This window comes from Acyrthosiphon pisum, chromosome X (assembly GCF_005508785.2).
Source record: "Acyrthosiphon pisum isolate AL4f chromosome X, pea_aphid_22Mar2018_4r6ur, whole genome shotgun sequence".
NCBI lineage: Eukaryota > Metazoa > Arthropoda > Insecta > Hemiptera > Aphididae > Acyrthosiphon > Acyrthosiphon pisum.
The window spans coordinates 2,992,465-3,008,666 of NC_042493.1; the positions used below are offsets into that span (position 1 = coordinate 2,992,465).

A 16,202-nucleotide genomic window follows, 5' to 3' on the forward strand; every position below is an offset into this window, starting at 1 on the left:
CAAAATGATAAATGTTTACAACCCGCAATCGTTCTATCAAAACATTATGATTTTTTTTTTTGCGAAGTACGCCTTTCATTGTCTTCAGAAAATCGACTTAATGTTTACAGTACGATCCCTATCGTCCAAAATGGTATGTTTGTCACTTCAGTACTGAATGTACAAAATGTTACAATTTTAATCTTTTATACTCATGTTTATTTTACAGTCAGAAAACGTCTTGTGTTAACGCAACTTGTGTAACAGAATAAATCGTATTAATTATTCAAGAAATATGTATCACACAAAATACTTGATTGGAGGTAAAACAAATCTCTTTCTGCAGAAATATATTAACCAGGCAAGTTTTGATTGTATTATGTACTATATGGTATACTCTATGGATGATATGAAACATGAAACATACTCGCCAGTGACCAGATTACAGCTTGTGACGCTTAGAGAACATCTATATTTTGTTTCCCCCGTCTACAGTGATAACTATCTATATACCCGTTATGTAGTGAAGCCCCAGCCCTGAGGAGACCCCCCCACATCAAACTTAGGACCCCTGTACTAAATGTTCTTGTGGAATCTATAAAATATTGTTTAATATAAAATAAATATTCCTATCAACATTTTAAAAGTTACAAATTCATTTCAACAGGCCCCTGTACTCCAGGTCCAACATCCCCCCCCCTGCCACCTTGTGGAGGCTATGGACTTGAGTAGGTAAAAGTCAGCCTCCGAGTATGTTTCTTAACTCAAATAGAGTATAGTTTAGACAGTAACTATGTATTTAATTAATGTATGATTACTTTACAGAGTTTAATGTCAAGTGACTTGAAAATATTGTCAGCAAACATAAAGAATAATATACTCACAAAACGGTACAAATTCTCAATCGCAAAAACTCAAGACATTAAAGAAATTGTTAAAGAACACAAATATGTGTCTGGATTGCACAGTAAGCAGTATATTATTATAATCATAGACCTTATACTAACTATAGACGGAGCATATAAGGCTGGCGGGGTTGGGTGCAGTGATGGCAAATATTATGTATTGTTATAAGTCAATATAACAAAATTGTTGATATCCAAAACCAAACAAGTTAGTAATAAGACTCAACACAAATTTAATCATAATTCGTTAAATTTGTTTGTGACTTGTGATACATGATATAATACGATAATCACATATTTATGCTGTTTTTATTTTTAACTATGCACAATCTTGTGCATAGTCATAATCTTTGCACTACTCATATGTACAGAAGTACGGAACAACACAATCAGCGTTACCCACGTCCACCGCGGGAGCTATCACCATGTTCCATTTATTAATATAAGGTCTATGATTAAAAAGCGTCTTTAAATTGTCTCAATATTTTGATGAAAAGTGTAATTTAATATTTAACTATTATAATTTTATCTTCATAGACTTTTCAAATGTTAATTTATATACCTCTCGTACTCACACCTGTGACCAACTAAGAAATGAAGACTGTGGAAAATCGGTTATTCTTTGTGGATGGTTAGAGTATGTACGATTGAATCGCTTTATAATTTTAAGGGATGGCTATGGTTCAACGCAACTCGTTATTCCTGAAAACGCAAGTATTATTATTGTTTTTTCCTAATAATTTCTGTAACTTTATCAACCAATTAATTACTATATTTTAAATTAGGCACAGAATTAAATGATTTTATTAAACAAATACCTCTGGAATCAGTTTTGATGTGTTATGGTAGCGTAAAATTAAGGCCTGTTGGGGAAATAAACAAAGTGAGTTATATTTATCAAAAAGGTGTTTAAGTATTTACATATATCTTGTATTTCACTATAGGATCAATCGACAGGAATGATAGAAGTAATCGTTGATCAACTACTATTACTTAATGCGGTTGACACCAAACTTCCATTTCAATTACGGAAATTTAATAAGGTAACCATTACATTCTAAGTTTATATACTCTATTCGCCAAGAGTTGACCCACTCGCTCAACGAAAACCGGTCGCGGCTGCGCAGGCCACCGCGTCTTTGGAGCGGTAGTGGTGATCGTCGCCAGTAGCAGCTACCTACTACGACGAGCACTGCCAATCACCAACCAATCACAGATGCTGATCTCCTACTGGGGGGGTCTGAATGTTCTAGCGGCTCAGTATGCATGCGCACAATTGGGTAAACTCTGAAAATGAATAGAGTATAAAACATCATTTACACATGTGTTGTCTTTGTTCAGCAGTTCCAATATTGTGTTGTTAGCTTGAATATTTGATTGAATTAACCTAATCAATTACTTTAATCAAAGGTAAAAACATCATCTGTCTCTTTATGGTTTTTTAGGATATTTTAATGTTTGAGCTATACTTTGTCTATCTAAAGAGTGCAACTTTGTCATACATTAAATTGACAGCGTGAGGTCTAATTTATCCCACCATGTGGACGGTCACCACCAGTCTTGCATGAACTACGATGTGTTTTGGTCGCCACCTGGTTGAGCTCTCTTGCTGGACAGACTATAGTATGACTGTTAAGAGTATTTCTAAATATTTGTTAACATAGTAAATAGGTCAATGCACTCTAGTATAAAGCTAACCACACAATATTGAAATGACTGAACACAAATGACCATGTTGTCTATACTCTATATGTAAGACAGAGAATGGAGACAATATATTATGCTGGTGGGATGGGCTCTTAAAATTTGTTTTTAATAAAAATCTTATTTTTATTACAGGCAAATGAATCGTTAAGATTAAAATATCGTTATTTGGATTTGCGATATCCTGAGATGCAATATAATTTACGCCTAAGATCAAAGTTGTTGATGAAAATGAGAGAGTTTTTGATTAATCACCGAGAGTTTGTTGAAGTAGAAACTCCTACATTATTCAAAAAGACTCATGGTGTAATTATTATTTAAATAATTTATTTACATTTATTTTAATAGATCAATTGTTACTTATAGGGTGCACAAGAGTTCATTGTACCAACTCACGAAAAAGGAAAATGTTATTCATTGGTACAAAGCCCTCAGCAATTAAAACAAATGCTGATGGTCGGTTCCATGGATAGATATTTTCAAGTAGCAAAATGCTACAGGGATGAAGGTGCCAAATCTGACAGACAGCCAGAATTTACCCAAGTAAACACAAGTCAATAAATTAATAAATATATATTGTTTGCATTATAACTTATAAGTAAGGCAGAGTACTTCTTATTTGTTTTGCGCAGTCATAAAAACAAACGGCCAGCTAGAAACACATTTGTTCCATTTTCCGACTAAGCCAAATCTATAATTTTATGTTGCAATATTTTGTGTACAATGTATTTTTTTTCCCTTTTGAGACATATTTAGTTTACCTATATAATTAATTTGTATGATTTTTTAGTGTATTTATTTTGTTAGGCTATTTATACACTGGGATAAATTTAAATAAAGTTTACCAAAGGATAAACAGTTCTTATACCATTTGATTATTTAAAACCCTCCACATACTGTTGTAATGGCTGCAGGTTGATTAAATATTTGAGTGTATAATCTTACCGAATTGAGTATTGTCTATTTCCTATATAATGCAACTATAATTTTAGATGCTATATTTAATATTTAATTTAAAAATATTGAATTTTGTTTATTAGCTTATTAGGTAATTAGCTTAAGCTAGAAGATATTTGTAGTGTATGTTGTAGGGCTATACGTCCTCTGCCCTAGTTATAAGTTATGAACTTATCTGTTGACATATTTTTTTAGCTGGATATTGAAATGTCATTTACCAACCAAGATGGAGTAATGTTACTCATTGAAGAGTTATTATCATTTGTTTGGCCATCGGAATTGGGTAAAATCAAAATACCATTTCCTCGATTGTCGTATGAGGAAGCAATGGTCACATATGGTAGTGATAAACCAGATATTGGGCGTAGTACAAAAGTAATATTTCAATAATACTAACATATTCACTTCATTATTTTTTTTGAAAATATACTGCTATCTCCCAAGGGGTATAAGTTCATGTATTCAAAAAATGATCTGTTCGAAAGGTTATTACTTATTTGTAAGAAATAATTTTTTTTTGCTCCTATAACTTATTGGATCAGCTCCATGAGAATGATGATTTTCAGTAAAAATAAAATTTTTGTCATTATGATGTACATTGTTTTAATAAAAAAACATGTTGTAAATTATGGGGTTACTAAAAAAATATTAAATTCAGGGATGTTACATGAAATAAATAATTATTTAAATAAAAACAAGATAAAAATATTATTATGATTTTATAGATAAAAAAAAACCACTAACATAATTATTATTTATTATTTATAAATTATAAGTTACTAGCTGACCCTGTGCACTTTGTTGCCCATTAAAAATGCCAACTCTTGTATGATTCAAACTTTGTTCAATTTGTTATTTAATATTTTGTGTAACGATTTTGAAAGCTTAAAAATGTTCTACTATTCTATTTTAAATTGTAACAAATATTTTGTAAAATTTTTGATTTCCATCGGCCATCGTGAATCTCATAATGATTGTGCAAAGACCATTTTAATATGTGAAACCTGTGAAATTCTTTGTGCACACGTGATGGTACGAAGGTACTGTGAACATTTTAAGTCTACCAATCATAGTTTAGGATCTACATTGATCAGCTGTGAATCATTCAGAACACGTTCGATTATATAATATTAATCTCGCCTTGTCTTTTTTGTGCCAAATGGTGTAAACTCACACCAACTCGCTTGTGATTATGCGAGTAGTATAGGCAAATTCCGCAAGGTACATATGTAAGTGTATAATTTCTAAATATAATGTTTCAATTTTTTTTTCTAACGGGCTTAGTGCACTGCGTTCTTGAGCAGCAACCAATGTTTCTTCATTTTGCTCATACTATTTAGAGGCTCGAGTTTTCTCTTTTTTCCGTGCTTGCGGTGTAGACCTAACAATCGATGATTTTTGTGTGCAAGGCATATTACATTGTTTTAATTTAAAGTTGGTAAACGGTATTGTTGTTATGGTTTATGTTACATTAAAAATCTTATCATACACATGCATGATGTATACAATTTTTTTGACTGATTTTGTTTGTAATAGAAACCTTTCTTCTTGGGGAGCTTAAAGCCTGCCACAAAAGTTTCATCGCGATTGGGTGAATAGAGTAGGTATGCTTAAAGGATAAACAAACAGACATATTATAATAGCTTTATATATATACATGTATATATATAGACAACTGTGGTTTAAATTATTCAGATTAAATATACTATAAAATATTCGGATTAATACACCTAAAATTGCACTGAACCAACTAAACTATTATTTCCTAAAAGTAGCATTGAATATAATAAGTAATGACATTGCCACTGGGAGGCGCAAAGATAAAATGTATAAAGTTGTTTAAAATAATAAATAATATGATAATCATAAAATTGTGGGTATCCTATTTATAGAAGAACACAAAACATTGATAGACAGCAAACTATACTCATATTTATAGTTATATTGTACTTATGTAGCTCACAAGAATACGTTAGATCACATATTGCCATTGAGTATAACCAATAATACTATTGCCCAAATATATTTTGATTTTAATAAATATCTAATCATACTTATTGAATACATACAATGTATTAATCAAGAAATCACTGTAATAAATTGTGTCTGTTATTGTAAGGGTTGCCAATACTGTTCTCTATTGGCAAATATTCCAATGCTAAGTTCAACTCTTAATTTGCATGCAAATAAACCAATAAATATTGCATTACATAGGGGAGTTGCAAATCTTTATAATTTATCTTATATATACCTATAATTTTGTACTGTCTTTGATTTGCATAATATACTATTATTATACCTATTATACATTATTAGCACTCGCCCATAATGTTGATTGATGCATTCAATGCCTCAAAAGTTTTATTTTATTACATTTTTTAAAACATATTTTATCCTTATAAAATAAAAAATACAAATAATAATTTATGGTTACAGTTGTAACTATCATAGATAAATATATATGCTCATAAATTAAATGTGCATTCAATTATTATTTACAGATTTCAAACTGGACAAAGTACATACCAAATGCAACAAATGAAGTTTTTGCACTTGTTTTAAAAAATGCTGAAGACAAACTGACAAAGAAACAAATAAATGATTTGAAAATATTAATATCCACCAATTACCCAGATGTTAAATTCAGTCTTTTAAATATCAGATCAGTTGAAACTTTCAAAGAAAATATTAAAAAAATAATTAATGGGATTGACGTAGCAGCTATGTTGGCTGCTGATAATATATCTGAACATGATTTAGTTGCGATTGCTAGTGGTTCAAAATATAAATCTGTAAGTTATTAACTTTAAACTACTGGGTTGAATTTTCAACATATTTTTATAATTAATCTTAAAATTACAGCTATCAGTACTGGGTAAAATTAACGAACATTTCAAAGTAGATAATTCAAGTGATGACCGTTGGCGTTTTGTTTGGATAATCAATTTTCCTTTATTTGAAATGGATTCTAATCAAATTCAATCAGTTCATCACCCATTCACGCAACCACAAACAGAAATTACTTCTGATAACTTATTAGAGGTAAATTAAATTTTTTAAACATACATCTTTATAGCAATATTATTTCAAATTATTTTCATAGGTTAAAGGGTTTCATTACGATTTGGTATTGAATGGAAGTGAGGTAGGAGGAGGTTCAATTCGTATACACGATGCCAATCTGCAAACAAAAGTTATTGGATCCATTTTAAATATACCTATCGAAACTATGTCTCATCTTGTCGAAGCATTGAAGTCTGGTTGTCCTCCACATGGCGGAATAGCTTTAGGTAAAAACTATTCAAAATTAACCACTATTAATTGGTCAATAAATTGTATATCATGAAAATATTTTCATGTGTTTTAGGTGTTGATAGATTACTATCAATTTTGTGCAACACAAATAGCATTCGTGATGTTATTGCTTTTCCTAAGACTTTTGAAGGAAAAGACCTGTTGTCTGGAGCCCCGACCGAAATCACTACCGAAGATATGAAAAGATATCATTTAAAAATTGACAATATAGAAAAATCATAATATTAATAATAAACATAAGTATATTGATTGACTGATTGAAATTGAATTCTTTGGAGTTGATTATTTTGCTCACATTTATGTAACTGACATTATTTCACCATGTATCACACACATCTACATTTACGCTCTCATAGTGTTTGAAATCAGTTATAACATTTTCTTGAACAGTCAGTTGTTCGATGCATCCTCGAAAATTGCTTTTAAATAACTCTTGTCTATCATTTAAGAAGAATTTCTCTTCTGGAACTCCTCCTGTAAAAATATTTTTTGTAAGAAAACATGCTACAATATTTCTAGACTTTTATTACCTAGATAAATTATGTTATCATTCAAATTGAACGAATCTATATTGTGGTGATATGGATCTGATATCCAATCATCTAATTCTAATGTTATATCTGATTTTGTGACATTCAACCTCACCGTATGCCATTCACTATTGGTTATGTTAGATTTCGGTGCTGTCAGTTTATTGGGTCTTTTATAATTCTGCGCAAATGTTACTGTCAATGATCCATTAATTATTCCTAAACCCATGTACCACTCTTCCTTTAAATATTAAAATTTTCATTTAATACATCTAATATTAGTTACTAAACAGTACCTATATTTTATGGATTTTTGGTAAAGATCATTATAGTGGGTACCTGTGATGTCCAAATTAACAATCCGTTGTCATGTACCGTTGAAAAGTTTAAACTTATGAATTGTGTTTCGTTATCCATGGTCGCCTCGTCGTTACCTTCTCTTTTAGTAAGGGAAGACAGTTTGCTAAGAATTAAATACCCATGTCCTTTGAATAGTGGTGGACCAGTTGGAAGCTCTAAAAAAAGGATCACAATATTTTTTTATATTTAGTTAAATATTATTACATAAACAATAAATTTTAACATTTTAAGGTACTTGAAATACTATTGTTAGCTATTTGTAACTTTATTCTTAAAACTTTTCAAGTGCTTAAGCTATAATTTTATCAAATACTTAATAACTTCTAAATTTAAATATGTAAACCTATAAATTGTTTAGGGAATTAAACTTATTTTCAATTATTTAAATACAGATTTTATTCAAACATTGTGCTGTCATTTACCCAAATCATTTTATATCAATGATCCATAGGTGTGATTAAGATAATTTTTTTTTTAATAATAATACATTTATTTATTTGCTAAACAAGAATTACAAATAATATAAGGAGAATAAAAATTAAATTGGTTGAATGGCCTATCTCACTACTGAGGATAACTTCTTATCGGTGATGATAGAGTACTAATAAACATTACATATAAACAGTACATATTATGAACATTTATACATTTATATAAAAATTATTCAGAAACAAAATTATAATCAAATGTTTACATTCTTTTTTTATAAAAAACTTAATTTATTATATTTTGTATAATTATTTTTGTTTTTGATATTTAATTATTATGTTTATATTTTTATTTTATTTTGTGGGTTAGTACAGAGTCTTGAATTAGGAAAAAAGATTGAAATTAATCTACTAACTGAGTTAGTCTGATACTCTGGCAGTTAGATACGGAGTCTAACTGTAATAGGTGCTCTAGCGAGTATTTATCATTTAAATATTCATTTTTGTCAAAATTTGAACTTCAAATGTTTCTAAAAAAAATTGTTAAGTGTCTACAATTAATAATTAATTCCAGAAAGAACTACTTTTGAGAAATATTTGTAACATTTTTCAAGTTAAAATTTAATTTTAATACATTTTAACCATATTTTATAGGCCAAAAAAAAATATTTTTGTTAAGCTTGGACCACCCAAATTTACCTTTAAATGTATTTTGTTTTATATTACTCGCTAGTATTGGTAGTAGGTAACTTATAGGCACTTCATTGAAAACGTGCCTAAACGTTATAGTAACGCTATGATAAGAACATTTTTTTGCAATATCGTTTCGGAACATACCTTTTGTACAGAACGGACCGTCCCAGCCTGGAGGGCATTTGCACACGAACGACGTATTGCCGCTTTCACTTACGCAGTGGCCTTTGTTCTGGCACTTGAATTCGGTACAAGGCGCTTTCTTGTTACACGAGTCTCCGGTGAACTCCTTGGTGATCAAATCGATATTTAAACAATTACATTTATGACGAGATCGATAACACGTATAATATGACGGAAAAATAAAAACGAAAACGCACCTGAAGGCAATGGCAGTGTGGTTTCATGTCCATGTCCAACCAACAGCTTCCGCCATGGTGGCACAAGTCGCCGCCGCACGGTGTCCCGTCGCAATCGGCAATGTTCCTACCAGCGGTGATCGACGAATAATTGAGTGTTATCGTCTCGTAGTCGATCGACAGTCTGCGTATGCATCCGGCAAATGGAACCGGAAGTCCAGCCGTGGAGCCGGGTGGCATGCGAGACAGATCTGGCAAACCTCCTAAACCGATGTGAAAAGCGATTATTACAAGTGCGTTTTGAGGGACCTATAAGTATAATATAATTTATGCGTGTCGACGACGACGTCTGATTAAACTGATTGACAGTATGGCTCATCGACCATGTGTTGCGGGCAGGGCCGTTCTAAAGGGGCGAGAAGGCAATGACGCAAAAAAAAATATATAAAAGAAATGGTTTTGAGTATAATATAATTCCATAGCATTTGAAAGTTTTTGTTCCGTAGGAAAAATAGAGAAGGAATTTCTTATAAATGTTCATATTTATATGGCTGTCATTATTCTATGCACTGTTAATAGAATATTTCAATCTTGGAGATATGGTGTCGTCCATAGCAGTATATACATATATATAATATATACAGTATATACCAATGGCGGTTGTCCAATATCTCAATGTATACAAGGGATTAATGAGTTAAAAAGTTAAGCCACTTAATTAAATATTACTTATTAGTTATTACTTATTAATTATTATTATTATTATTATTATTATTATTATTCGTAGAATTACAGCGGTAACTTCAACTTGGCCCGTCGGTGCAAATAATGCAAATGTAGCATATAGTTCATTGTATTTACTATTTACCTATGACCTACCTACCGATTTAAATAAATTATCAAGGTATTTCTCCCTGAATTAGTGCTTGGGTATCAGGTCCAGGTGTGTATAGGTATTAAAATAATTTTATCAAGTTCGATAGACAATTGCCGCCACTGTAGAGCTTTACTTTTTCAGTGTAATTCAATTACTACATTATTTTTCTGCTTCTACATAATTTGGGCAATCCTTCTGAAGTTTGTTGATTTCAATCAATTCATAAGAAAATCAAAAATAAGTGGATTTTTTGAAAATACATTTGTAAATACAACTATATGTTATAGTTTTTGCAATATTTTCCAACCAGGCTACGCAAATCCTAAGAACGGCTCAGTATACTCACGGGTTCAATACATACCGAAGTAAATGAGATTGTCAAAGTTCGAAATGCCCTCAGACGGCTGCAGGACGGCGTAGTTGACCATCCCGTCGACCCACAGGTACAGCTTGCGGCGATACCGGCCCACTCTTACGCTATGCCATTCCGACAGCGTCAACACTCGGCCGCTGCGGACCACCAGCACGTCGTCTTGACGTCGCGTTTCGCCAACTGGAGACAGAAAGGAAAGGAAATCAGTAAAACTGCAGTGACTGATTTGATTTTCATGTAAGGTGAGTAGTCCACTGAGTACCGTCCATCAAACTCTTGGAAACGTCAGCCCTCTCCCCCCTTCCCGGGTAAACGTAAATAATAATCTCGATGAAAAATTATAAGAATCGACAAACGAAAAAAAGTCGTTAGTTTCCGAGGCTACATCTCAGATGGGTCCCAAAAATAAAATGTCTATACTATAGTTGATTTTATAGCAGATTTTTTCGGCAAGTACTTGGTACACTAAACTAACGTTTTCCTTCCCATCGTAACAGACTTAGGACTGTCTATGATCAATTTTTGAACACAGGTAGATATGATTTTTTTCCAATAAAAATATAAATTATTAGAATTTCACATAATATAATATTATGTAGGTAATACAATATTAATATTATACAATACAATCAATAACGTCATATTAAAAATGTTAAAAACCAAAAATTAAAAATACATATTTTACAATATAAAATACGATTTAAAAAAATCTCTTTTGCGTTGGAAAAATGTATACCTAACTATATAGTGTATAAGACATTAATTTTACAAAATCGAATCAATTCTACATATTATATTTATACGTGACATGAAGTGAAATATTTGTTTATAATTAGGGCAGTGAAGTTGTTGCATTTGCACGTTTTTTTTTAATGGTTATATTTATTGCTGAGTGAGATGTTTCGTTAAACTCTTAATTTAAACAAAAAAAAAAAATTATATTGCAATAAATGTAATTTTGGCGATTTTTTTAATTTTACTGCAATTTTAACTATTTTTCATAATTTTCGTTTATATTTAAGATTATATAACTTAATAAATAAAATAAAAGTAATTAAACGCAGCAGTGAACAAATTTCTATATTTGTTGTAATACCTACTTATTATTTCTATAGAGCGATTATCGCATTTTGGTCGTTAAGATAAAAACTTGTCCTTCAATAACATATATTATCGTCTATCAGCTTTCAGTTATATTTAAAAATACCAAAATCCTAACAGTAGTGGGGTTGCAAGAATCATCCGCACGTTTTTGTGGCACGTACTGTAGTCGTTCGTTATACTTTGTCACGTCTATTTCGTCCGTTAAAATGCCAAAAGTCAAACCGATTAAATCAGCCATTTTAAAAAATTACGTATCAGAATTTGGTGACGCTATATTTTCTTCTGATGGCAGTATTCTCTTTTGTAAAATGTGTGAAGTGCAAATATGTGCCGATAGACGATATATTGTGATACAACATCTAAAAACAGATAAACATTCTAGGACAGTAAGTAAGAAAAACAATACAAAGTCACAAGTTCAACAATTAGTAACAAATACAAAAAAGTCAAATTTTTCGTTTGATCTGTGTAAAGCATTGATGTCAAGTAATATTCCGTTACATAAAATTAGTAACATACATTTCCGGTCATTTTTGGAAAAATACACTGGAAAAGAAATTCCAATAGTTACTACTTTACGCAAAACATATGTAAATGATTGCTACGATGATACTATGAAAATTATCAGAAATTATGTAACTGGTAAAAAAATATGGGTATCTATTGATGAATCAACAGATACAAGTGGACGTTTCATAGCAAACGTTGTAATCGGAACCTTGGAATTTGATCATCCTGGCAAGATATTTTTACTCACTACGGAATTTCTTGTAAAAGCTAACCATTCTACAATAGCCAAACTTTTTGACAAGTCCATGTTTATATTATGGCCCAATGCAATACGTCACGATGACGTTTTATTATTTTTATCTGACGCGGCCCCTTATATGGTCAAAGCAGCTTCTACAATTAAAGTTTTATATTCTAAAATAGTGCACATAACTTGCCTGGCTCACGGTATATATAGTCGCTGAAACCATTAGAAGTAATTTACCAAAAATTGATAAGCTTATCGCCAAAGTAAAACAAATATTTTTAAAGTCTCCTAACCGTATTTTATTGTTTATTATTTTATTAAAGAAGAAGCTCCAGGTATTAATTTACCTCCTCAGCCCATAATAACCCGATGGGGGACATGGATAAATGCCGCGTCCTACTATTGTGAAAATTTTGTAGAAGTAAAAAAAGTAATACAATTATTAAATTCAAATGATGCTATTTCTATTGACCAAGCTCAACATCTTTTGTCGGATAGTTCTATGGAAACCAACTTGGCATTCATTCATTCTAATTATGGTTTCATACCAGCAGAAATCACTAAACTCGAAACCCAACATGTTCCATTAATCGAAGCTTTATCTATAGTTAAAAACGTTGAAACTAAAATAGAAAAAATTACGGGACAAAATGGTTAATTATAATATATCAATAATATTGAAGGAACAATTAAATGAATTATTAATAATTACACAAAAGTGATATTTTTGAATCGTATTTTATATTATAAAAATATGTATTTGATTTTTACCATTTTTTAATATTTTTTTTTTATTTTAAATTTGTATTACTTGTCTAAAATAATCCGTGACCTAACTGGTTTACTACCTACCTGTGATTAACCCCTATTCCCAGTGTTAGGGACCCAACTTGGATGCGCCTGTTTCTGAATGGTTCAGTTGATAAAAGTAATTTTTGTTTCAAAATCCAAGAATAGGTACAATTGTATACATTTTCAATAATCTATGGATTCTAGTATTCTACTTAATGCATTTTTTAAGTAAGGTTTTCTGCAAATAAATGGAATATGGTAATGTTATGTAATGTCCATTCAACACATAATCAATTAAATTGTACCTATGTTTGCATAACAATATAATTATAATTTATAAACTTATATAATACGTTTATAATAAACCTTCATAAAAAATTAAGAGATTAATTAAAATTTTTATCAAAATATAACAGCAATTTTGTCACATAAATCTGCACAGTAGAGCGACATCCACTTATCCACTTTTTTTTAAATAATATTTGAATGTATATTTGATTTATTTTATTTGTATTTTTACTATAGTTATATAGCCCACAGAAATTTTAAAGACATTGATTTTTATTATTATATAATTTACTTTTTAAAATTAAATTTAGTATTACTGAAATTGACGCGTTAGACTTTACATGCTCCCATCAGGTACCTAGTATTGAAGTAGACCCGGGAGAATTTACCATCTGGAGATTTACATGTCATTAAAATCTGGAGAGTTTACAATCGCCCGTCATGAAACACTTAGAAAAGGTTTAATAATAAATATATATTTCTTAAACAAATTATATTATCTAAAATTGATACCAAAAAAAATATAAATCGATCTTTAAATTTACACCCGGCCGGAGAAACGCTGACAACATTAGCACCTTAGAATTGCACTGTTAACCTCACCACTACCAACAGAACTAAGCCCCACCCATCATCCCCACCACAATTAGCATGTCCATGAGACCATGACTATTATACCATAGTACCTCTTTAGTCTTTAAGTGTACCTACAATAAAGTAAATGAAAACATAGATGGGGGTATCGGTAGATTATTTTACATAAATTAATTTATTATTCGTCGAAACAGTGATCAGCAACTTGGCATATTGTCATATAGGTAGGCAAACCTCAGATAATATAATATGGGTACCCAGATTCTATATTTAAAATATTTAGGTATACACTTAACCAACAAGTGGTGTAGTCCTAAAAAAATGTATGGGTACACGCCTTAATCATTGTATAAAATAACTTGGTGGGGCTACGCCTAACCTACGTACCACGGTTTTCGTTTAGGGTAGGTACATGCATAAATACCTATAAAATTAGAAGGTGTGTATCCGCGTGTACCCTCTACTACACCACTGCCAATTGCAAACATAGAGACATTAATAGTTTTTAAACGAGTTTCTTAAACATCATTGTTAAATGCCTATCTTATAGGTAATTTACAGAAAATTATATTATATCCAGCGTACCTATATTATTATGTTTCCGTTATCGAGCCAGAAGAATGAAACAGGAAATCTATTCAGTTTAAGTACATTCGAGAAATACTACTGCCGTTGAACGCTGTGAAATACACACGTTACTCATTCTACAATTTTATTTTAACGAGGACGGACCTTTCTGTGAGTATTAGCTTAGATTGGTGAAAAAACGTGCAATTTTATTTTTCTTAAGTTTTTGCAATTTTATTTTGCAGCTTCTTCAATCAACATGAGTTCTGCCGATCGCGATCCCAATTATTACTTGAAGCGTCAAAAGAATAACGAGGCGGCCCGAATCAGTAGGATGAAAAGAAAGGAAAAAGAAATTCAATCTGAAAAAGAAAAAAAAAAACTTGAAGCAGCATATGTTAAGCTGCACAAGGAATTACTTCAGATCCATAAAAAGAAAATAGAAGCGTAAGTAAAAATTTTTTTTTATATATTATATCCCTAGTCCCTACTTAATATTATAATACATTATATATATATAAAAAACTATATTCCCATAAGGTATTCATCGTTGTTTTATTTTTTTTAATAGTTTGATAGAAAATATTATGTTCATATTTAGTTCAAATTTAGATTCATATTCATAATTTAGTTCATAATATTTTGTAAAAAGTTTATGAAAAAATATTTTTCTTTTTAAAATTTCCCCATATTATGATATATTTGTTTGAAAATCAGGGCTTAGCACCCGAATCATTTATTCGGGTTTCAGATTTTTTACTGTTATTATTTGGGTTAATATTGGTTAATACGGGTGTTTAGTTGTCTAGAAAAAACACAAATTTTGAAAGCTAAGCACCCTACAAAAATTGTCAAGCCGAAAAAAAATTTTTAAAAAAATGTTTTATGTTATTTATAATAAAATATAAATATAAAATATAAATATAATAGACTAAATTCGGTTTATTATTGTACAGTAGCTACATTTCTCTAATAAACTACAAGAACTAAGACTATGGGAAATTAATTAACTATTAATTAACATATTTACTTGCCGAGTCGACGGATATAAGTTAACTAAAATATATAACTAAACTAGGGGCGTTGAGCTGTAGAGAAATAAAATATAAATTATGATCTTGTGATTTCCGTAAAACTGGTAAATATAGCTACGAACTATGATATTCGTTACTAAATTATAAGAATACTGCTTGGGAAATTGGTTGGCAAATAATACTACATAGGTATTAACTATTAATTATAGGTATCAATACTTATTAGTTATTAGTATTTGGTATTTTGGTCACGACTTTCAATATATACCTATGTTGTTCAGTACATCAGTTTTGTTGAGACCATGCCATGATTTTATATTGCTATTGGCTATATTTGGGTTTATTTTAAATACTAGTAAAGTAATAAATTATATATATATATATATATATTTATATATATATAGTAGCCACTAGGTATAAAATGTATTTACCTGCTGGTTAATGTATTTACCTGCTGGTTAATGTCTTCAAAAAAAATAATTTTTAATTTAATTTTAAAAAATTACGATTATTAAATTAAAATACACTTATAAATATTTTTTAGATTCTGAGTGGAACTATGAATTGTATTGATTTTACAATGATG

General features: G+C 30.3%; 2 protein-coding genes across 2 annotated transcripts in view; one reads left to right on the plus strand and one right to left on the minus strand.

Annotated features, from left to right (window-relative positions):
* On the plus strand, positions 1–7,127 carry Dars2 (aspartyl-tRNA synthetase, mitochondrial). The gene is made up of 13 exons (NM_001205170.1): positions 1–133; positions 209–340; positions 805–946; positions 1,422–1,598; positions 1,670–1,767; positions 1,829–1,927; positions 2,724–2,894; positions 2,955–3,131; positions 3,741–3,920; positions 6,047–6,337; positions 6,408–6,587; positions 6,649–6,835; positions 6,913–7,127. The coding sequence occupies exons 2-13, from the start codon at positions 275–277 to the stop codon at positions 7,080–7,082; spliced, it is 1,938 nt and encodes a 645-aa protein (NP_001192099.1). The 5' UTR covers positions 1–133; positions 209–274; the 3' UTR covers positions 7,083–7,127.
* Positions 7,085–16,202, minus strand: part of LOC100158732 (protein eyes shut) — a 57,677-nt gene continuing 48,559 nt past the window's right edge. The window contains exons 17-22 of the mRNA XM_016807332.2: positions 10,469–10,660; positions 9,252–9,493; positions 9,016–9,160; positions 7,730–7,905; positions 7,391–7,631; positions 7,085–7,334 (exon numbers count right to left, since the gene is read on the minus strand). Coding sequence (XP_016662821.1) covers positions 7,177–7,334; positions 7,391–7,631; positions 7,730–7,905; positions 9,016–9,160; positions 9,252–9,493; positions 10,469–10,660 — 1,154 coding nt within the window. The 3' untranslated portion in view covers positions 7,085–7,176. The remainder of the gene's footprint in view (positions 7,335–7,390; positions 7,632–7,729; positions 7,906–9,015; positions 9,161–9,251; positions 9,494–10,468; positions 10,661–16,202) is intronic.